The sequence below is a fragment of the Pipistrellus kuhlii genome, unplaced genomic scaffold (genome assembly GCF_014108245.1).
Source record: "Pipistrellus kuhlii isolate mPipKuh1 unplaced genomic scaffold, mPipKuh1.p scaffold_m20_p_9, whole genome shotgun sequence".
Classification (NCBI taxonomy): Eukaryota; Metazoa; Chordata; class Mammalia; order Chiroptera; family Vespertilionidae; genus Pipistrellus; species Pipistrellus kuhlii.
In genome coordinates, this window is record NW_023425595.1 from 21116727 (window position 1) to 21140756 (window position 24030).

The 24030-nt window shown below is 39.8% G+C and overlaps 1 protein-coding gene across 3 annotated transcripts; it reads left to right on the top strand.

Moving 5' to 3' along the window:
* Positions 1-1223: 1223 nt before the first annotated feature.
* On the top strand, positions 1224-23022 carry SPTY2D1 (SPT2 chromatin protein domain containing 1). 3 transcript variants are annotated; one of them, XM_045577960.1, is made up of 7 exons: positions 1224-1516; positions 10171-10382; positions 11830-11944; positions 13715-15208; positions 17405-17573; positions 18508-18585; positions 19802-23022. In XM_045577960.1, the coding sequence occupies exons 2-7, from the start codon at positions 10380-10382 to the stop codon at positions 19893-19895; spliced, it is 1953 nt and encodes a 650-aa protein (XP_045433916.1). In that variant the 5' UTR covers positions 1224-1516; positions 10171-10379; the 3' UTR covers positions 19896-23022. The 3 variants fall into 3 exon arrangements, with proteins under 3 accessions (XP_045433916.1, XP_036282624.1, XP_036282627.1); XM_036426731.2 differs by lacking the exon at positions 10171-10382; XM_036426734.2 differs by lacking the exons at positions 10171-10382; positions 11830-11944.
* Positions 23023-24030: the final 1008 nt, after the last annotated feature.

The following is a 24030-nucleotide window of genomic DNA, read 5'->3' on the forward strand; positions in this document are numbered from 1 at the left end:
TGGCATTGAAGCCGGGATCCTTCTGTCTGCAGGCCCACGCTCTGTCCACTGAGCCAAACCAACTAAGGGCACTTTGCCTAATATTTTTAAAATATATTTTATTGATTTTTTACAGAGAGGAAAGGAGAGTGATAGAGAGCTAGAACATTGATGAGAGAGAAACATCCATCAGCTGCCTTTTGCACACCCCCTATTGGGGATGTGCCCGCAACCAAGGTACATGCCCTTGACGGGAATCGAACCTGGGACCCTTCAGTCCACAGGCTGATGCTCTATGCTAAACCGGCTAGGGCTGCCTAATATTTTTGAACAGCTTTATATGCAGATACAATTTACATACTGCAAAACTCGCCTGTTTTAAGTGTACAATAATTTTTAGTAAATTTACAGGACAACCATCACCGCAATCTAGTCATGGAATATTTCCATCACAGTGAAAAGATCCCTACTGTCCATTTACAATCAATCCCAGCCTGTTTCCAAATCAGCCTCATAAGTGTATTTTACAGACTTGAGATGACCTTATAGACCCTAGATAAGCCCTAAAAGGAACCCAGGATTGGACTCCCAATGACTATGAATATGGAGTATATATATATATTAATATATATGTGTGTGTGTGTGTGTGTGTGTGTGTGTGTGTGTTTTTCAACGTGCCAACTATGTCCAGGCTCGATCTGTATGTGAGGAATTCCTTCCTGCTCTCACTGACCAAAACACAGTTAGCTGCCCTAGGTGTTTCTCTAAATAAATGGTGCAGAAGCGGTAAGCGGGAGCCTCTAAACGCGCAATGCGCGCATCTGTGTGGGTGATGAGCACCAGGTGCTTAGCGATGAGTAACGCGTATCCAAGGCAGTCCGTGTGGTGTGCGCCTGCGCGGCTTCGTGAGCTCCTAGAAACCAGTCACGAAACCCCCCTGCTCGCCATCTGCCGGTTCTGCTGCTGAGGAGGCACCGCAGCCTCAGACCTGAGCGTCCACCCGTGACGCACAACGAACCCAGGCCCGGTAGGTCAACCCCACCCCCTCGCTTTCCCCCCACAACCCGGAGCTTGCTCGGAGCACCGAGATGGTCAGGCTACACGCAGGTGCTGCTAGAATGGGGCGCTCTGCCATAGCCACGCCCCTCCGCTTACTGGGCCGCGTCTCCTTGGTCATTGAAGGGCTTGACCCCGCCCCTTCGAGTTGACGTCAGTAGCCACGTACCACGTGCCTACGTGTTTCCAGCCTGAAAGCGGAAGTTACGCTGGGGGCTCGCGAGCGCAGCGATGGGCCTGTAAGGATATAGGCCGCTTGAGGCAGGGGGGGCGGGCACACGGCGCCGGAAGTGGTCGTGCGGAGAAGAGGTAGGGAAGGGGCTGGCGAGCCAGCTCATTTGGTTGCAGTCAGCCGCCGGGGTGGGACGCGTTCTCCTTCCTCTCCGAGAGCCTGGCCCCTTTCCCATCCGATCCGGTCGACATGGATTTCAGGGAAATTCTCATGATAGCTTCTAAAGGACAAGGAGCTAGCAGCGTACCGGTAAGTAGCCGCTGGGACACCCCAGAGATGGAAATTTTAAAGTTGGAAATGTGTTATCGATCGGGTGGGAACTTCGAGGCGTCCATCCTCCCGTCGGCTACGAGGGAGGAAAGACGTGAAACACACCCTCCCTTACTTTTCTTGGGCTCGTACTGCTGGGAACTCGGGGTGGAGAGGGGCTTGAGATGACTTGGGAGCCTTCCAGTGAGGGGTTTTGCCCGCTCAGGTGCCCCCGCAGGAAAGGGCTGTGCGGTTTGGGGGTTCCGCAGCTGCAGTTGCGTGAGAGCTGATGAGTGGAGTTGGTGCCTGGCACACGGTGGGCTCGAGCGTTTGCATTTTCCTTGCTTTCGGCATAAACTTCTGGCCGGAGTGGGGAGAAAGTATGTATTGAAATATATTTGAGAGTTCGGGGGTTTTAGAGACTTGGCTTGATAAGCCTTTTGGCTGATTTCCCGCCGAATTTTCGGGTCAAACATTTCGTGCTTTTCCCCCACGAACAAATTCTAATGATGTGTGGCCCCACCCACTTAACAAATGAAGTGATTAAGTTATCGTTTCCTGAGAGTCACTTCTTTGTATTGGAAAGATAAATGGAGCAGATTTCCACGAAATCCTTGGCCAACAGCACGGGTGAGAGCTAAGTTTTAGCTTCCGTTTACTTGTGGCCTTTCCGGATCTGTCTTTGTTTGAAATCTAGGTCTCATTTGCTTAGTAATGTTTGCCAAGTCGCTAGAATTCGCAGCGGCTTTTAAAGTCAAAACGCTGAAATGGTAGAGAGTGCCTGGTTTGCGGAGTTGTGGCTGCTTTGCATAAACTAATCATTTCTGGGTCCTCAGATGGTACCCACAAGACAGCTGTAAACCGATAAAAATTCATTGTGATACCTGCGGTTTGAGCACTGAGACGTAGAACTCAGTTAAAGTCAGTTCATCTGAAATTTATTGCTCTCTCACTGCGGTTTGCATTTCTTAGAATTTTTGTTTATTTCCACGCTTTGTGTGTGTTTTCTCTCTTATACTTTTCTTGTCTTCTAATGCTGTCTCACTTTTGAAAACAGTGATCTGATTATAGTAAAATAACTGATAAATAAAACTTATATCCATTTATTATCTGTCCAGCCATCTCCATCCCAAGTACTCTTACTAATCATTCCCTAAGCCATGAGTCATTAGCTATGCAGGTTGAGGTTCTGGGCTTAAACCTTTGAAACCTTGAACATCAGAATTATTTCCTACATCTGTAAATTTCCTAGACAAGTCAATATTGAATTTTGTAATACTGGATCTTTGTGTTAGGTCCATATTTATTTCTAGATCTTTCTGAGTTTCAGTGTAGGTGAAAAATAGGTGGTAATCCTATCTCTGATGCCCAGGAATAGTCTGTAAGAGAATTAGTCTTTTTTTAAGACACACACACACACACACACACACACACACACTTATTTAGGCCTTCATTGGCTGATTTTTGTATATGTCCTGATGGGGGATCGAACCCATAACTTTGGTGTGTCAGGAAGACACTCTAACCAAACGAGCTATCCAACCAGGGCTCTTTTTAAAATTTATATACATATTTTTAGAGAGAGAGTTGAATGGGGAGAAACATCGATTTGTTGTTGTTACACTTTTTTATGCATTCATTAATTGCTTCTTGTATGTGCCCTGACCTGGGATAGAGTATCAGGACCACACTCTAGGGCCAAGAGTTAATCATTTCTTATTCTAAAAACCATTAGAAAAGCAAAATGTTGCTAGAGCAGAACAGATTTCAGAATAACTGTAAATTTCAGAATATATGCTTTATTTATTGAGCTGCCTATGATTTGAATAATAAAGATTGGAAGCAGAAAGATAAACAGGTAAATTGGTGAGGTCATTTAAAATTTAATGTTATGAAAGCTTGCTTTTCCCTACCCTTCCCCAAAAAGCTAATAAGCTTAAAAGTTGATTTAGTTGGCAGCATTATAATCCTATCTTTTTACATCACAAGAGAAATTGATGTAGAGGCAAAACTTTAAATTTAATCTGTGATCTTGATTCAACTTGATTCACCCTAATTATTCTAAGTTACATTCTTCATTAGCTTGAAGTCAAGTCTTTTGGAGCACACCAATGCAAACAATGTATACATAATAAGGCCCAGGAAAAATTCTTTCTTTCTGCAGGATTCTTTATTATTTTATATTGTTGGCACTAATACAGATGCCCCTCCCCTTTTAACCCTTTAACCGTCTCCATCCAGCCCCTGCACCCTGCCCCCTGCCCTCCTCCACCACCGTTACCACACTGTGTCTATGGGTTATGCATATATGTTCTTTGGCTGATCTCTTCATCTTTTTTCACCCAGTCTCTCCATCCCCCTTCCCTCTGACTTCTGTCAGTCTGTTCCATGTAGCCATGCCTCTGGTTCTATTTTGTTAGTTTATTTTGTTCATTAGATTCCACCTATAAGTGAGATCATATGGTATTTGTCTTTCTCTGACTGGCTTTTTTTGCTTGGCATAATAACCTCCAGGTTTGGAGGATACTTTTTTCTTTTAAGTCAACTGGAGAGACATATTTTTACAAAATATATATTTAAAAAATTTTGGAACTTGTAAAACATATAGAATGATAACATATACCTATATGCCCACACCTCACATTTAACATACATCAATATTTTGCCATATTTTTTAAAAAGAAAATGTTATTGATTTCAGAGAGGAAGGGAAAGGGAGGAAGGGATAGGAACATCAATGTTGAGAGAGAATCATTGATCAGCCACCTCCTACATGCCTCCCACTGGGCATCTGCCCTGACCAGGAATCCAACGGTAACCTCCTTGTATTGTACATAGGTTGCTGCTCAATCACTGAGCCACACCGGCTAAAGAAATAAAGCCTAATTGATATGTCTGAAGAGTCTCCCAAGCCCTGTCTCCTTTTTAAAAAATTATAACATATGGTACAGGTCCTTTTTTGTTGGTTTTTTTTGTGTGTGTGTGGTGTGGTTGGTTGGTTGGTTGTTTTTTGGTTTGTTAATTCTTACCCCAGGATATTTTTCCATTGATTTTTATTTTTTATCTTTATTTATTTAGAGTGTGTGTAAGGGAGGGGGAGAGACACACAGAGAGAAACATTGATGTGGTTGCCTCCCACATGCACCCCTGTGGATCAACCTGCAGCCACAGCTACTGACATACATGCCCTTGTCTGGAATCAAATCCAGGACCCTTCAGTGTGCAGGCAGACACTATCCACCGAGCCAAATTGGCCAAGGCAATATAGATTCTTATAAAAATAAAATTAAAAAAAAACCTTGTAAGCCACCATCCAAATCAAGAAACATTTCAAGCCATATTCACACAGCCAGCTTGACATAAATTTGCTTGATTGATTTTCTAGAACCAGTCTTTGCCATTATTGGCAGTGACATCACCATCCCTCTCTAGTCCATGATTCCTTTTTCCTTTTTAGCCATCTTCTTCCCCATCTTCCTTCCATTCGGATCCTGTCAGTCTTGATGTTCAGATTTAGTCTTCAGAATTCCTATGGCAGACCTTTACTACAGGAAGATACCATTAGCATGGATTAGATTGAAATCCAAGGCAGGCTACTAGTAAAATCTGAAACACCTGTACAGCCACTTCCAAGTCTTTGCAGGGCTTTATTTTTGAGAGGTGCCTGTGGTTACCTGGCTTGAGAATCAACATTTATTTCCCCATGGGACATCTTTCTTTTTTCTGTTGTTTTCTTTTTTAAATAATTAGATCTTTTCATAATGTTTTAGTTAAAACAAAGAAAGGATTGCATCATGCCTAGAAATATTTGGCACACTATATTTCCCAGTGGGCAACTGAGTGCAGAATAACAGCTGATCAAGGTGATGTAACCAGTCATTGTCATTAGCTCTGCTTATATTTAAACAAAAGACATTTTTTATAAACATACACTTAAGGTTTTTCTCCCTGCCTTCCTCTAGCAAAAACAAACCATTTGTCTTGTTTTGATAGAATAGTAGAGCTTAGATTATGGGTTCTTCTAGGTTTCAAATAGCTATATTTAATGGCTTGCAGTGCATGAGACAGGTTACATGGTCTTTCTCACAGTGAAACTGTGAAAATCATTCCAGACAAGATAACAATAGTTCTGATGTGACCCTCAAACCAAAAAGTAAAGGGGAAGCCTTCACTTGGTGCCAGATATATAAGGATTTGAGAAAAAGAGAGGTGCTGAAAATGGAGCCCAGGAACCTGGGATGGCAGTTACAGATGTCTTCAGGAGCTAGATAGTGTAAATTCTTCAAGTAGTCTGGATGTAAAATGATAGGTGACAAAGCACACATATTCTAAAGAAACCTACTATTTATTACAGTAATTATAGTTCCTTTTAAAGAACCCTATGAGCCTTGGCCGGTTTGGTTCATTGGTTAGAGTATCTGACCCTCAGGACCCCAGCTTCCATCCCTGGCCCCAATTTGGGCCCCTGTGGGAGGCAGCCTATTGCTGTCTTTCTCCCACTCCCTCACTCCCTCCCTTCCACTCTTTCTAAAAATCAATGGAAAAACATATCTTTGGGTGAGGATTAACAATCAATAAATAAACAAACAAACAGTATGAGCCAACAATAAAGTTTCTACAGGCTGTCACTTTGTAAAACTTGATCTATAATCGTTATAACTGGATTGCTCCTCATTTTTGGATCTGAAAATGACTTTTCCAGTGCCTAGAAATATGGATTTCTAGCCTAGAGCTATACTTCTCAACCAGTATTTTAGTGAAAGGGTTTTTTGTTGTTGTTTTTGTTTTTTTTTAATATATTTTATTGATTTTTTTTACAGAGAGGAAGGGAGAGGAGAGAGATAGAGAGCTAGGAACATCAATGAGAGAGACATCAACCAGCTGCCTCCTGCACACCCACACCAGGGATGTGCCTGCAACCAATGTACATGCCCTTGGCCGGAATCGAACCTGGGACCTTTCAGTCCACAGACTAACACTCTATCCACTGAGCCAAACCGATTTCGGCCTTTTTTTTTTTAATCCTCAACTGAGGATTTGTTTGTTTTAATTTGAGAGAGAGCCGAGACCGGTTTGGCTCAATGGATAGAGCGTCGGCTTGGGGACTGAAGGGATCCGGGTTCGATTCCGGTCAAGGGCATGTACCTTGGTTGCGGGCATATCCCCAGTAGGGGGTGTGCAAGAGGCAGCTAATCGATGACTCTCTCTCATCGATGTTTCTAGCTTTATATCTCTCTCCCTTCCTCTCTGTACAAAATCAATAAAATATATTTTTTTTTAAAATTTGAGAGAGAGAAAGAAAGAGAAGCAGAGAAAGAAACATTGATCAGTATTGCTTCCCGTATGTGAACTGCTGGGATCAAGTCCCAACCTAAGTATGTGCCCTGGCCGGAAATGGAACCTGCAACCTTTTGGTATGCCAGATGATGCTCTAACCAACTGAGCCACCTGGCCAGGGCTAGGGCAACGGTCTTTTAGAAACTAACATCGCCACAGAAATTATTTCTCTTCCTCATCATTACCTAGATAATCTCTTTCTGAATAATAATAGCAATAGCAATGAACATTTATAGTGCTTACTCTGTGCTAGACACTGTTCTAAGCACTTTATATACATATTAATTTAACCATTATAATAACCATATAAGGAAAGTTGTTTTACAGATGAGACCCAGAGAGATGTAGAAACCTGCCTAGAGTCACACAGTTAATAAAGTGACAGGGCTAGTGTGTTCACCACCCCAAGTCAAGTCTCCATTCATCACTATCCCCTCTAAACCCTACTCCACCTTCCCGTCCCCACCCCCAATTTTCTTACTATGACCATGACAATATAGTCTCAATACAAGGAACATATGTTTTAAAGTGACTTAGTGTGTTCTAAGTCTGTTGGCTTTAAAATTATAAACCTTGGCAAAATCTCCAATACTGTTTTTAAATGGTATAAGCTTCATTGTTTTGGATCATTCATTGGGGTCCAGCAGAATGACTAAGCTGGCTTACAGTATAATGAAATGGATATACTTAGGATGAAAGAAACTCTGGTCCAGCTGCTTTTCATGAAGCTGAAATGATGAAGCAGCCTGGTGCCTTGAATCAGATTCAGTATTGGTGGGAGCATCTTGATGTGCTGCTGCTAGAGCTAAATGTGACCATCTGATGTAGGGGAAAGTGCCAAGTAGTTATTCTGCCTTGTAACCGAATATATTGTAATTCCAGCTTGGGGCTTTCTTCAACATTTTTATTGCGATATAATTCACACAGCATAAACCCCACCCACGTAATGTGTAAAATCCATAGAGTTGTGCATCCATCACCAATATCTGATTCCAGAACATTTTTTTTTTTTATTGATTTTGTACAGAGAGGAACGGAGAGAGATAGAGAGTTAGAAACATCGATGAGAGAGAGTCATCGATCAGCTGCTTCTTGCACACCCCCTACTGGGGATATGCCCGCAACCCAGGTACATGCCCGTGACCGGAATCGAACCCGGGTCCCTTCAGTCCCCAAGCCGACGCTCTATCCATTGAGCCAAACTGGTCTAGGCTGATTCCAGAACATTTTCATCATCCTCAAAAATAATTTCTTCTCTTTTAGCAGTCATTTCTCCCCCATCTCTCTCTCCACTCAGCCCTAGCAACTACTAATATACTGTATGAGTTTGCCAATTCTGGATATTTCATATAAATAAAATCATATACCCAGTGTAACATTACATAGTGATAGATATTATAAAATGAGGTAAAGTGTATAGGCCATAAGCAAATGATTAAATAAGTGATTATACAAAGTATATAAGATTTTTTAAAATTTTGAAAACCCCCATGAATTTTTACTTCACTCTATTAAATTTGAAAATAGATACCTTCAAAGGCCAAGAGGATACCTTTCAGAGAATGCTTTCTAAGTAGTTCCTAATATCCTTGAACTGAGAAATTAGAATTGTTTCTATGGTTTAACTAATTAAGAGATCATAGTTTTTATGCCCATTAAATGTTTCGACAAGGGTATCATTTTAATTCTTTTGGAGTAAAAGCAGAATATCCTAGAAATTAAAAAATGACAATTATGTAAGTAAGTTTAAAATGATGGTAATGTAATTTTTTTATCCGTTAGTCAGTGTTGACTTCCCTATTCATTTATATAAAGTGAAGGGGGTAATTGCTCAGATAAAAACTTTGAAAGAAAAATACTTTCTCAAATAGTTTGAAAGAAAAATATACAATATGTGGCTTTGATGGTCAGTTTTATGCTAGCTTTAGGAATTCCTCTCTAAATTTTTGTTTATTGATTGATGAGAAAGAGACATCTATTTGTTGTTCCACTTAGTTAAGCATTCATTGTTTGATTCTTGTGTGCCCTGAAAGGAGATCTAACCTATAATCTTAACATATCAGGAACCAGCTAAGATACACGGATAGAGCAGGATTTTTTTTCTCAGTGAATCTGAGTTCCTGAAAACCCCCTCCTTGTTTCTCCCTTGTGCTCTGCCTTTCCTGTGTTTAAATTCCTAGTTTGTGTTTCCTAAAGTGCTGTATAGGTAGCTCTGGCTCTGCCATGATTTTAAACTGATGCACAAATACTTTTTATTCTAATAGCTATTTTTTAAAAATAGTTATATATTGTGATATGATTTGGAAAAATATAACTAGCCTTCTAACCTGTCACTTCATAGATATTATTACTTGAGGTAAAGCTGTAATATTAATACTAAGTCATAGTGTTAAGTCTACATATTTTCTTAAAATTAATCTACAATAATAAAAGTATAATATGCTAATTAGACCGACAGCCGAATGACCTTCTGGACGTCATTCCAGACATTCTTCCTGACTGAGGTGGCAGGGACTGAGGCAGAGATGGTTAGGGGCGATCAGGCAGACAGGCAGAGTGGTTAGGGTCAATCAAGCAGGTAGGCAGGCAGGTGAGTGAGTGAGTGATTAGGAGCCAGCGGACCAAGATTGTCCAACTGCCAGGATCGGGCCTAAACTGGCAGTAGGATATCCCCCAAGGGGTCCTAGATTGGAGTGGGTGCAGGCTGGGCTGAGGAGACAACCCCCCCCCCCTTTTCTGTGCATGAATTTCGTGCACTGGGCCTCTAATTTTAAATAATTAACATTGCCCTGGCTGGTGTGGACCAGTTGGCTGGAGCATTGTCCCATACCCCAAAGGTGGCAGGTCTGATTCCGATCAAGGTTCCGTTTCATCAGGGCACATGTGGGAGGCAACAGATTGATGTTTCTGTCTCACATCAATGTTGCTCGCTCTCCCCCTCTCCTTCTCTCTAAAAATCAAATTAAAAAAAAAAAAAGACTCTCTAAAAGTAAATTAACACTAACATGTATATTGGCATTTTTCTGTGGGAAACACTGTATATAAGCTTTGATTTGGCAGGCAAATCTATTGTAATCCAGGACAATTTTATATACCTAGTTAGGTAAGCAATTAGGATAAACATCTTTCTTTTTAACCTGAAACTTCAAGAGATAGGTGATGGGATTATTACAAGTAGCAAAGCCACTCCTCACTGCTCCTCTTCAGTCTCCCTTTATCTCTCCTTTCTCCTTAAGTGGATTGGGCCCCAATCCACTGTGGAAAGGATCTACAATACAACTAAATTTACAAAGATAAGAATTTTTTTTTTTTTAAAGCATCTCATTATGACTCAGCCAAGAGGACTGGGAAAGAACTCCGGATGCCCTTGGGATTTCTCTGTCAGGGATGTGTCAGTTCTCAGCATTGTTATTATGCAGGATTTTCAGGTTGGTTAGGGCTTGCCTTCTTGGCCAGTTGCTTGTTAGTAGACTGACTTAGCTGGAACTTCCAGCCTGTTTCAAGATGCCTTGCGTTTGACAGCCATATGGTAAACATGGATCCTTTGACTTTCCTCCAGGAATTTCATACACACTTTGGGAATCACTTTTTGGTTCCTATGTAGCTGAATTTGTTCTCAGAGTTAGTGTTTCTTTTTTAACTAACACAGCAACAGGTTCAGTGGATAAGGATATCATCTGTGGCCAAAACCAGTTTGGCTCAGGGTAGAGCGTTGGTCTGTGGACTGAAAGGTCCCAGGTTCGATTCCAGTCAAGGGCATGTACATTGGTTGCGGGCACATCCCCGGTAGTGGGTGTGCAAGAGGCAGCTGGTAGATGATGTTTCTCTCTCATCGACGTTTCTAGCTCTCTAGCTCTCTCCCTTTCTCTCTGTAAAAAATCAATAAAATATATTTAAAAAAAAAAAAAGAATATCATCTGTTTACTTGTAATAAAACAAATTTGGGAGGGCACTTTAAACATCTTACTATTTCCTAGCCCATACATTTAATATGGATGGTCCTAGAGATGAATCATCTTCGTGTGAATTATTAGATGTTTATCATACTTCTTTAATGATAGTTACTTATAAAATGAAAATGTTTTTCTTTTCACAGTTCAAATTAACAATATTCTAGTGTTAGTCATTTCCCAATGCAGTTACATAAGAAGTGAAGCCCAGAGAAGTAGCATCTGTGTCAGGATAATGTTAGCACTTTTTGGTTGGTCAGAGTAAAATCTCATGTTGTAGGCAAAACCATGTAGCCATGAGTCCCTACTAGAAAAATCAGCTGGAGTAGGGTATTCAGAAAAGAACATAGGTGTGAGTAGTAGTGTTTTCTGCTTGTTTGAAAAGTTGAACTTAATTCTGAAGAAGGCTGATTTTTAAAAATTTTATATTGACTGGTGATGGTGATCTTTAAATCTTTTAGAAATAATGTCACAAATACACCCAGAAATTATGTTCTACCAGCTATTTTTCTGGGAATCCTTTAGCCTAGTCAAGTTGACACAAAAAGTTAACTATCACAGTCCGCAGTACACTGTTGCCTGAAATTGGGTCTCTCTTCTGAAAGTGGTCTCACAGGCTGTCATGGAGCCCAGCCGAAAAACCTTCACCTCCAGTAAGGCCTCATTGTATGGAGAAGGCTGATTTCTTAAAATCAGAATTTTAAAGCAATCTGTTCCAAGTGGTGATTTTTTTATTTTATTTTATTTTTTTTTACTTTTTAGCATTCAGTTTAGGTTTTCTGAATTTCTCATCTATGCATTATTTGAGATAAACTGCACATAAAAATAGTCATTTATAATCATATTTAGCCTGGACCTTTATAGCTAAAAGCTTTAATGTGGGTTATTTGATGTCTTAATTATTCAGAATAGGTATTTCAGTCAATACTTACACCTCCTATTGCTTGCCACAGTGTCTTACACCTAATAGACAATATATTTTTAAAGTTGAATTGATTATAACTTCTACTTTTTTTTTTTTTGTAGAAAAGGTATAGTTTGGCAGTAGGTCCTGCCAAAAAAGACCCAAAAGTTAAGGGTGTCCAATCAGCAGCTGTACAAGCTTTTCTCAGAAGAAAGGAGGAGGAGCTCAGACGAAAAGGTACGTTATCTCTAGCCTTATTCTCAATTTTATTTTGTTATTTTTGTTTTGTTTTGTTTTGTTTTGTTAGTCTTCCAGTGAGGATATTTTTCCCATTGATTTTAGAGAAACTGGGAAGGAGGGAGAAACATAGATGCAAGAGAGTCAAATCAATTGGTTGCCATCCATGAGGGATCCAATCTGAAACCCAGGCAGTATATGCCCTTGACCAGAATCAAACCCACCACCCTTCTTTGCGTGGGCAGTCAAGCCATCCAGAGCTTATTCTTAATTTTTATGTCTTCCACCATCACAGCTAGCTTATACTTTCCAATGGATATTATTCGTAATAACTTAACAGGCTAATGGATTTATTGCGAATGTGTATGAGTCAACTGTATTTATTTATAGCAGTATATATGGGTCTTTTTTAATATATATTTTTATTGACTTCAGAGAGGAAGGAAGAGATAGAAACTTCAATGATGAGAGAGAATCATTGTTCAGCTGCCTTCTGCACACCAGCCCTTACTGGGGATCAAGCCCACAGCCTGGACATGTGCTCTGACCAGGAATCAAACTATGACTTCCTGGTTCATAGGTCAACACTCAACCACTGAGCCACACTAGTCGGGTCATATGTTCTTGTATTGATCATTTGTAACGGTGTTATCTTTTATTCCCTCTTAAATAAAAGCTTTTTGGGAAAAGTGATCATATCTTCCAGTTGATTATAGTAACACCTATAAGAACTCCATTCTTTGACTTTGGTTCTGAATCTCCTTCTAGCCTATTTCGTATTTTAATTTCTTTTTGTTATTATTAAAAGTATTATCTAAAAATTAAAATAAAGGCAATTTTTGAAAACCAGTAAACTCAAGAAGTAATTTTACTTCATGAGAAGGAAACTGATTCAATAAGTTTAAGTATTCATGGATTCTAATAACTATTAAGTTAGTACTACTGTTCCCTTAACTTGGTATATTTATTTGGTATGAACTATTTTCTATACTTAAAGTTAGAAGTCAAGTCTCACTTGCTTAGTCATATAGAAAAACCCATATGTGACCCACTCATTGTTTTAAGATGACTCAATTGATACTCATTCAAATGACTTTCTCATTTGATTCCTAGATGTCTTCAAACTGATTTTGTGTGTGTGTGTGTGTGTGTGTGTGTGTGTGTGCGCGCGCTTTTAAAATATATTTCTATTGATTTTAGAGAGGAAGGGAGTGGGAGAGAGAGAAACATCAATGATGAGAGAGAATCATTGATCAGCTGCCTCCTGTGCTGCTCCTACTGGGGATCAAGCCTCAGCCCAGGCATGTGCCCTGACCAGGAATTGAACTGTGACCTCCTGGTTTATTGGTCAACGTTGAACCACTGAGCCATGCCAGCAGGCTGTATTAGTGTTTTGTTTTTTTAATTGTTTTTTGTTAATCGTCACTGGAGGATATTTTTTCCATTGATTTTAGAGAAAGTGAAAGGGACAGGAAAGGGGGAAAGAGGAGAAAGGAAAACATTGATGTGAGAGCCACATTGATTGGTTGCCTCCTGCCTGTGCCCCAATTGGAGCTGGGAACCCACAATAGATTCAAACCCTTGACCCTTTGATTTGTGGGTCGACGCTCTAACCACGGAGCCACGCTAGCTAGGGCCAAACTATATTGTTTCAAACTACATGTGCTTATGTTTTGACCACCAACTGATTTTTTATAAACATACTGTTATCTTGAGACCTTGAAATATGTGTGTGTGTGTTTTTTGTTTTTTGTTTTTTGTCCCTTTTAGCCTTAGAGGAAAAAAGGAGAAAAGAAGAACTAGTGAAAAAGCGAATTGAGCTAAAACATGACAAGAAAGCAAGAGCTATGGCTAAGAGGACAAAGGACAATTTCCATGGTTACAATGGGGTTCCTGTTGAGGAAAAGTCAAAGAAAAGACAGGCAATGGAAAGCCATAATCAGGGAACAGACCAAGAGTATGAGATGGAAGAAGAGGAAGAATTCTTAGAATACAATCAAGCAGCATCAGAGCAAGAATATGAAGAAGAGCAAGAACCTCCTCCCAAAGTTGAAAGTAAACCAAAGGCCCCCCTTAAAAGTGCCCCACCACTCATGAACTTCACTGAACTACTCAGGCTGGCTGAGAAAAAGCAGTACGAACCAGTGGAAATCAAGGTAGTGAAAAAAACAGAAGAGAGGCCTATGACTGCACAGGAACTTAAGGAGCGAGAATTTCTTGAACGAAGGCACAGGAAAAAAACACCTGAGGCAGATGCAAGACTACCTCTGACCAAAAAGGCACCCTCTCAGACAGAAAGTATGGGCACAAAACCTAACAGACTTTCTGGGGACAAGCATCCTTCTTCCAAGGGTACTCCCGCCCCTCATGCTGAGAAGAAATCCAGACCCAGCGCAGCTAATGAGAAACATTTAGGTTTGTTTTCATCCAAATCCATGCCAGGAGAGAAGACCAAAGTAGGACCTAGCAACTGCTCCCAACGCTCGCTTCGGGAGGACCATGACAGGCCCGTTTTCAATGGCGCTGGAAAGACCCGCTCGAGCACCCATTCACCAAGTGTTCCAAAGACTTCTGCTAAAGGAACGCAGAAACCTGTTACTGAGCACAAAGCCAAAAAATCTCCCCCCCATCCTAGCCATTCCAGACCTGGACCCGTGGTCACCCCACATAAGACTAAGAGTCCAGGTGTCAGGCAGCCAGGCAGCAGTTCCAGTCCAGCTCCTGGGTGGCCCAACCTAGTGAATGTTAAGCCTACGGTTAGTTCTAGCTCCATGCCCAGGCGCCAGAATGGCAGCTCCAGCTCAGGATCTGAGAGATCAGTCAGTGGGACCAAGAGGCCAGCCAGTGACTCAAATCCTCCTGGAAGGACAGTCAGCAGTACAGGTGGCTCTGGGCGACCCATCAGTGCCTCAGGTGGTTCTGGGAAGTCACTGGTAAACTCTGGTGGCCCCGGGCGGCCTGTGCACAGTCCACATGACCGACGGCCAGTGAGTGGCTCAGTGCCCCCCAGGCAGTCAGTCAGTGGCCCTGGGCCATCAGTGAGTGGCTCAGCTCCAGCTGGACGGACTGTCAGTAGTTCAGGCCCTGGAAGACCAGTGAGCAGCTTGGGACCTGGGCGAATAGTTAGTAGCTCAGTTCCCCCCCATAGACCCAAATGCACCGTTGTCTCAGAAACAATATCGTCTAAGAATATCATTACCCGGCCCAGCAATGGACAGATGAATGGAATGAAGCCTTCCTTGGCTGGCTACAGATCTGCACAAGGTAAAAATGCCCCTCTCCCTAAGAGTATCTGTCATTAGGAAATTGGAAGACACACCTTTTTTCTTTTTCTTTTTCTTTTTCTTTTTAAAAAAATATATTTTATTGATTTTTCAGAGAGGAAGAGAGAGGGATAGAGAGTTAGAAACATCGATGAGAGAGAATCATCGACCAGCTGCCTCCTGCACACCCCCTACCGGGGATGTGCCCGCAACCAAGGTACACCCCCTTAACCGGAATCGAACCCGGGACCTTTCAGTCCACAGACCGACGCTCTACCACTGAGCCAAACCGGTGCCGGCTGGAAGACACACCTTTTAAAAATATAACCAGAGACCCTATAATCTTCCTTTGTGTGTATTCGTATATTGACAGAAACCTGATTTGATTTTTTTTTTTTTTTTTTTTTTGTCTGTGCCTGAGAGTTCCTTTAGTGATCATAACTTGGAAAGGTCTTTAGAAAGAGACTTACCTAGATCCTCTGTGTTTATCCCAGTAATGTTTCCAAGTTTAATAACCTTAGCTCTGTGATTTGTAAGACAGTGAGTGTATATGCCTAAATCGTTCAGTGAGTGAATTCACCTTTTCATGAGGACTAGAGAGACCTGTCTTCAAGCATTGGAGTGTATTTGTAAGCTTGAAGCCTTTTGGTGCATTATTTATTCATAACATTTTTATATTTGTTAAGTACCAGTATATTCCGGGAACTCTTTTAGACTTCCCTTGTGTTTCTTCTTCTTAGAGTGCTCAACATTAAAGCTCTAGCTATTAGTTCTTTAGGATTCTGTTGTCCCAGGAACTGTGGTGGCACCTACTAGCTGCTTGGTCATAGTTCTTCATGGTAATAAGTACTTGTGAAAGTGCTTGTTGAGCACCATCTATAATAATAAAAGCATGACATGCCAATTAGACCGATGTCCTTCCTGATGAATCTGGGGCTGTGAGGGAAGCCCAGGTTCTGGGTGCCTGCCGGCAGCCAGAGGGAAGCCCGAGTCCCAGGTGCCAAAGGGAAGCCAGTGCCGGTAGCTGGGGTAGGAAGCCTACTCTTGCACAAATTTTGTGCATCAGGCCTCTAGTCCTATATAATAAAAGGCTAATGTGCGAATTGTCCCCTCAACCAGGAGTTTGACCAGGAGACAAGGCAGGCCTCCCAATTGCCTGCAGTCTCTCACACACACACACACACACACACACACACACACACACACCAGTCGGGGCTGACCAGCCCCCACTTGTGCACAAATTCAGGTACCAGGCCTCTCATGGAGAATATAGAAAGAAACAAGAGATTCTGATCCATGCTTTTAACTTCCCAATTTAACTAAAATATTGGTTCTCAACCAAGGATGATTTTGATCCCCAGTGAACATTTGGCAATGTCTAGAGACATTTTTGATTGACACCACTGGGGATGGGATGCTCTTGGCATCTGCTAGACAGAAGGCGGGAATGCTGCTATCATCCTACAATGCACAGGACAGCTTCCTCATAACAAAGAGTTATCTGGCCCAATATGTCAGTAATGCCGAAGCTGAGAAAGAAGCTCTGAGCTAATGAGACAAGCCATGAATATTAAAACTTTAGAAGAACAAAAGGAATGTCTGTAATCAGGGACAAGAAAGCAGTTCCCAGATGTTGGTCTATTGATCAGTGTCAATCTTTTGCTAAAATTTAATCAGTCTTTTGGAAAAATGATAAAAATAAGGGTAATATAGTGAATTTTTCCTAAAGTAAAATTTTACTCAGTTTGAACAGTTAACAAAAATTCTGAGAATCTTTCCTACTTTGTTGGACTTTTTAAAAATGTAATGACATTAATGGTGATAATAGATAGATTGTTACCTATGGTGTCTTTTCTTTGTGATCCTATAGCTATTTGTAATTTTTGTAATGTTGCAAATTTTTTAAGTCCAGAAGAATGGAAACTACTAAGCTAGAAAATGTAAGACATAATAAGTCCTGGGATATACAGGAATTCTAATCCTTGTGGATACCATGAAGCATCAGGGATGATGTAGGAAAGACTTTATGCCTTGCACTAGCTTGCTGGCTCAGATTTTTGAGAAGACCATCTTAATGAGTTCTCAAACTGTGAATTTACATAGAACTTTGTTGGGACTATTATAATTTTTTTTTTTGGGGGGGGGGAGCTATTTTAAGTTTTAATGCTTTTATTAATAATGGCTTTTCTGTTCTTAGGTCCTCAAAGGATTCCCTTCCCTAGTGGTTACAAAAGACAGCGAGAATATGAAGAGGAGGAAGATGAGGACTATGACTCTGAAATGGATGATTTTATTGAAGATGAAGGAGAATCTCAGGAAGAAATATCCAAGCACATTCGTGAAATCTTTGGCTATGACCGAAAAAAGTAAGGCTAAAGAATATTTAGATATACTTTTCTTTTTTTTAATTTTACATTTTATTTTTTACAGAGAGGAAGGGTTTGGCTGGTGGGTGTGGTTTGTGGGTGTAGAGAAGGTATGGTTATTTGCATATTACTCTTATTAGGTAGGATGATATTTGGAAGGATTAAATGTAGTGGTGTGTATATAGGACAGAAAGACAGAAAGGCTGTACCACATTAGTTAAGTTATATATTCTTTATCAAGCCATTAACCTATATGCTTCAGTCTCTTTTCTAAGTCCTTCCCTACCTCATGATGGTCATGAAATTCAAATGAGATTTAAACAAAATAATTTTCACATATATTGTGCTTTCAGGATTTTAATATAAACTATCATGTAAGTAGAGGTGAGTTGAGTAAGCATTGGATTGGTACCTTCATCAGCATTAGATTCGGGAATAGTTGTCTTCTGGTAGTAATAAGGGCTCATTTAATTTGTCTTTACTTCAGAAATCCACCTCTACCCTTTCTTTGCAAGGAAGAGTAACCCTAAGCATGTTTGATTTAGTTGTCAAGATATTGATTTTAGCCCTAACTAGTTTGGCTATGTGGATAGAGCTTCAGCCTGTGGACTGAAAGGTCTCAGGTTCGATTCTGGTCAAGGGCATGTACCTTAATTGCGGGCACATCCCCAGTAGGGGGTGTGCAGGAGGCAGCTGATCAATGTTTCTCTCTCATTGGTGTTTCTAACTCTCTATCCCTCTCCCTTCCTCTCTGTAAAAAAATCAATAAAACATATATATATATTTTTTTAAAAAGATGTTAATCTATAATAATAAAAGCATAACATGCTAATTAAAAAAGGAAAGATGTTGATTTTTAAGAGCAGGATTTAGTTCCTTTAGAAAAATGAATTTTTGTTCTTTTTTTAAAACAATTTTGATTTCCTCTCTTCAGATACAAAGATGAAAGTGATTATGCCTTACGTTACATGGAGAGTAGTTGGAGAGAACAGCAGAAGGAAGAAGCAAAAAGGTAAGTAAAAAACTTACATTTGTGTTGGCATGTCCTGAAAACTCGTATTTGCTGCTTCAGTCGTACCATTGGGAGCAGGGGCTTTGGGCCACACAATATGAATTCTGTCCTGCTTACTTGTTGTGAGGCTTTAGACAAATTCCTTAGCTTTTCTATTTCTTGTTTTCTTGTTTGTAAAATGAGAATATACTGTTTTTACTGCTTGGGGTATTGTGAGGATTAAGATAATATTGACACATTGCCTAGGGGCAGTGCTTCATCCATGTAGACACACAACTGTTTGAAGCCACCTGGGATCTCAGCAGAGCGTGGTCTTGTTTTTTGTTCCCCATCCTGATTCCCTTTGACATCAGACACATCTCATTCTTGCCCACCCTGTTCCACTGCTGGCCTCAAGGACCTGATAAGGGATATTAAATTCCCTCTGATTCCTGTTTGGCTATCTGGTAGCAAACTAATGATAATTTCTTGGGTAGTGGTAACCAATGATTACTTTGATTTATAGCATTAACTTGGTGAAATAATTCATGTCGGTCTCAATCCACTAGTCTTGTAACTAGGTTATCAAGCTAACGTATTGGAAAGGGGCAAGCATAGAATGTTATTTTATTTTGTATAAGTATTTATTTATTTTTTAAGATCTGTTGAAATAATTCTACTTTACTACTTTAAGAGGAAAATAAAATTTTGAGGTTGTGAGGTTTTTTTTCTTTTTTAAATATATTTTTATTGATTTTAGAGTGGAAGGGAGGGCAAGAGATAGAAACATCAATGAGAGATAATCATTGATCGGCTGCCTCCTGCACACCCCTTACCAGGGGTGGAGCCTAACCGGGAATCAAACCATGACCTACCCACTGGTTCATAAGGTCAATGCTCAAACAACTGAGCAACAGCACACAAGCTGTGAGGTCTTTTTTCCACTATAATTTGAGGTAATGGCATGGGTCTTGGTAGTAATTTTGAGTGCATGTTACATTCCATCTGAGCTCCCAATGGAAATTTCATTCTTGCTTTTTAAAGAAAATAGAATCTTTGTCTTACCCTATATAAGCAGCTGGCTTATAGGGGGCGGCAGAGCAGATTTTGTGGATAACCTGCTGCTCTCCAATACTACCAGCAGTATTAGAACAAACAGTCCCTTTCTGGTAGGGGGGAAAAGCTGACGATGTAGTAGTATTGATAAATACCTTTTTTCTTTTTCTTTTTTTAACAGTCTAAGACTAGGTATGCAAGAGGACTTAGAGGAAATGAGACGGGAGGAAGAAGCAATGAAATGCCGAAAGGTCAAGAAACTGAAAAAGCGTTAGCTGCTGCTTTTATTTTTGTGAAACTCTGGAGCGACTCTGCTGCAAAGAAGTCCTGCCTACAGAGTGAAGAAGCCCATTATCATTTTAGATTTATACTTGGGTCTTCAAGGACAAGGAATGGATACTGTATATTTTGAGCATAAAGTATTTTCAAATACTTTTCGGGGTGAAATCTGTAGTGCAGATGACATAATTCCCAGTGAGCGTTCTTAGGAAGTTAACTGCTCACAGGTGCCGGCCTTGATCCTGATGAGCTATGCACTCTAAAGTGGGGCCCACTCAACAGGCAGCCAATCATTTGTTCCTTTGCTATTTTAAAAAGGAAAAAAGATTGCCTCTTCCATAAATCTGTTGATGGGTGAGTAGGGCAATGGCCGGCTCCCAAACTTATTTTGTCTTTTTATGAGAAATCTGGCCCTTCCATGAATGTTGCCAGCAATAAAGTGACCTGTTCTAATCTATATGTTTGGACTGAGAACTTGAAAATGTAGAGTAAGCTTTATAATTATATGGATGTTATCTCTGTGACTTTGAAGTAAAAAGTAGAATAAATTATATTGTATTCTATATTCATTTATTGGATGCTGAGCATTCTTATTCACTGATTTAGGTAATTAGGCAATTAACAAAAAAAATTTCAAGTTAAAAAACAAGTTATGCCATTTGGTGTAAGAATATTCTTTTCCAAGTTTTCCTTTCAGAATTATTTTAAAATAGACAATGTTACTGTGCTGATTTTTATCTAAAAAGTCATTTTATATTGAAGAAAAAATATTTTATTCAAAGATTAGAGTTGAAAGAGTAATAGTTTAAAAAAAAATAAGCAAGTGACACGTGAGGCAACCCATACTCCCCCATTATAAAGGTATTTTGGAATCGAAGGTGCCCTTGTATTTCTTGATGTTAATGACTGCATTTTTATCTTAAAATTACTTAGCAATTAATGGCAAAAACCAAAAACTAAATTCATGTGTATCAAGAGCACCATCACCTCTTTTTGCTCATATTGCACTTTTATTTCAAACTATGCACTGTGAAGAGATTGTTTGCCCAGGTTGAAAAGGATGTTCTTTGTTACTGGTGGTGTACTGGGCTGTGGAACTTGCTTCATTCTCACCTTTCTTTAGACTTGCTCTCTCTCAAGCCTCAAATGCAAGCAATTCTCAGGCTGACTTGGGTTCTAGCTGGAGAGAAGCAAAGTCTCAAGGAAAGTCAGTGACAGAAAATGAGATATGATGATGATAGAGAACGTTTGTCCTTGAGGCTAAATGTGGAGGGTTGGGGTCAGAGGGACACAAGCTTACAGAACACTTCTACAATAAAGATTATGGCTGCTTGAAGCTATTGGATGGTGGGGGTTAAGTAGTAAAGGTTGTCCTACAAAGAATCCTTACTATTTAGTAGGTCCAAAATTTGTTTTGTGCTATTACTTTTTATTCAAAAAACTTTATTTTTCAAGTTTGGATATTATAAGTGACCATTTTTAGCCTTCCTTAATGAGTTGACCCCGGGACTCAGTCTCTTAACCCTGACTCATTTTGAATTGAGTTTCAAATTTTGAAAGTGCAAAGAGTTAACTTTGAACTTGAGTCCAATGAAAGGTGTCTTTATCACTAGGAATAGCACCCTTCCTAATGCTCCACATAGACTGTTACACTGGTGGCAGAAAATCCTATTAACTGCCTCACAGATCTCAAATACCTTCAGTTCAGTGAAATTGGTTTGAGGGTAGTGTGATGTTCCATATAATAAAACAGGTTTGGAACATTATTTCCTTTGTTGCCGTGTACCTCCTCCACCCTTTCAAACGCATTTTTCTTGGATTAATTTTTTTTTCAATATTGAAATTGTCTATTACAATCAAGTGCTTGTCATAGTTGAAAGATTCTTAGTGGCTTAAAGTTTTCTAGCACTTTACTCAATGACATTTGTACAGAAAAAGGCACCATTGTGCGAGGTAAAAGTTCCAGAACTTGGTAAAAAGTCAGGTTGTGTCCTTATGCGTCTATTACTTCTGAATGTTTCCTCTCTAATATCAATGTTGATTTTTAGTAATCTGCAACATCAACATTATAAAAGGGCACTTCTGTGGTTCATTTTTTTAAAGTTCTGAGTCTTTAAATTAATCTTGGCCTTGTTTCCAAATCCTGTCTTCCATTTTATTCTGCAATTCCTGACCACAAACTTCACAAACCTTTGAAGAAACTGGAATGGGCTGTTATTTTAGCAAGGTTTACAAATTAAGTGCTTGGTTTTCAATGTATCATCCGTTTTGACTTTCAGATTTTATTAATTCAATATTTGAAGATGTGCCTTTTATTGGATAATGTTAATGCACGAATGTAGTAATGTTATTTCATGATTGTAATAATGTTACATGATCATGGGTTTGGTATTCTCTAACAGATGATGTGAAAGGAAAGTAGTTTTCATAAAACTCAATATGCCTCTGATTGCACAGTCCCGCCTGCTTTTGATGGTTGCTATGTCAAAGCAAGGGCACTTTCTTTTAAGGCTACTTTCAGGACTTGTCTTTGTATTGTCTCTAAACTATAAATGCAATTATGTCCATTTGGAGGCCAGGGTACCACATGTCACAGGCAGCCTTACATGTGTGCCGTGAAAACCTTCAAAGACTGTTAACAAAGAAAGTCTATGGGAACTAGAAATTTCATTTTTTTTAAATGTAATCCCCAAGATTTTCTCCAAGAAATAAATTACTGTTTTGTATTTTGTAACTTAAAAGCAGCTACTAGTACATTTCTGAGATATAGCAGGAGACCAAAACATGTTTGGAAAGAGAATAAATATATGAAGAGAGAGGTTGGTTTATTTTCAATGTGCTGAAAATATTAGACTATTTATTTTATGAGTGAATGTGATGAAATAAATATTCAGGTTTTAGTGTATGATTAAGAATGGGATATATAGATTTCTTTGAAGTTATTAAATCCATCATGTCTTTTACATAAACATTGTTTCTAAACAAGTTTAGAAACATTTATGTAGCTTAGCTTGTTAACCTGGTGCTGTTGACCTGCAAGAGAATTTACTTTTGCATATACAGGTGAAAGTTTTGCAATTTATGTATAAAAGAAATCATAGGCATTAAAAATATTTTATTGATTTCTCCCTGGCTTGCACTTATTTACCAAAACTCATACTCCTATATCATCACCCTGAACATATTTCCAGCTAGAAACCCCAGTAGACTCATCAGACTTCAGAGATGGGATTTGCCTCTGTTCATTCTCCCTAATACATTCACATCTGTTCAGACCCTACCAGTGACATATCTCTCCCACCAGCTTACAGAAGGCACCCAAGTTAGGAGAACTGTTTGGAGGTGTACTCTGAACCTAGAGGAAAGAAGAACTGGGTATATACTTATACAGAGAACCAGACTCTGACCCCTGTAATAAGGCTCCAGATGGCTGAGGTGAATCTTTAGGAATACATACTAGTACATGAGGGACAGCCTTGCTGCCAAAGAATGCAGTCACTTCATGAAATGTGTTGAGACTAGGTCATAAGTACAAGAGGTGCTAATATCCTAGATTGAGAAATTGTGAAGTTTTGCTTATGAGTTTTGAATTCACATTTCTTTCCACACAAAAAATTAAAGGGCTAATCCATTCAGTGCATAAAGCCACTTACAAAATAGTTCAGCAAATCTACCAAATAGGCATCAACAAAATGTGTACTTAACCAAAAGATCTGCTGGTAAGGGTGCTCTTCTGGACAATGGAAGTATATCAGTCATCCAAGCAGCCACAGAATAAGAACAATTTAAACAGTTTGTTTTAAAAGTATATTTACTCCTGTTAGAGCTGTTCCTCCCCATCCCCGCTTAGGGTCAAAAAGCTCCAAATCACTAGAGGGCTTATTCGGAATAACCTGGGGCTCAGACACCCAGCTTAATTGGATAGATCTTATACTTGGGTTCCATTCTTGGTCTCATAAACTCAAACTGCATCATATTGAGGTCTAAGCAGCTTTTGTTTCTTCACTTGCCTGTTTTGGCAGCAGTCAGTGCAAAAAGAACCATGAGGAAGACATTTGAACCATGAGGCAATTAAGATATCTCAGTCTTTTGTTTGACCATTTTCCTTGACGCACAAAAGCATGCCAAGGA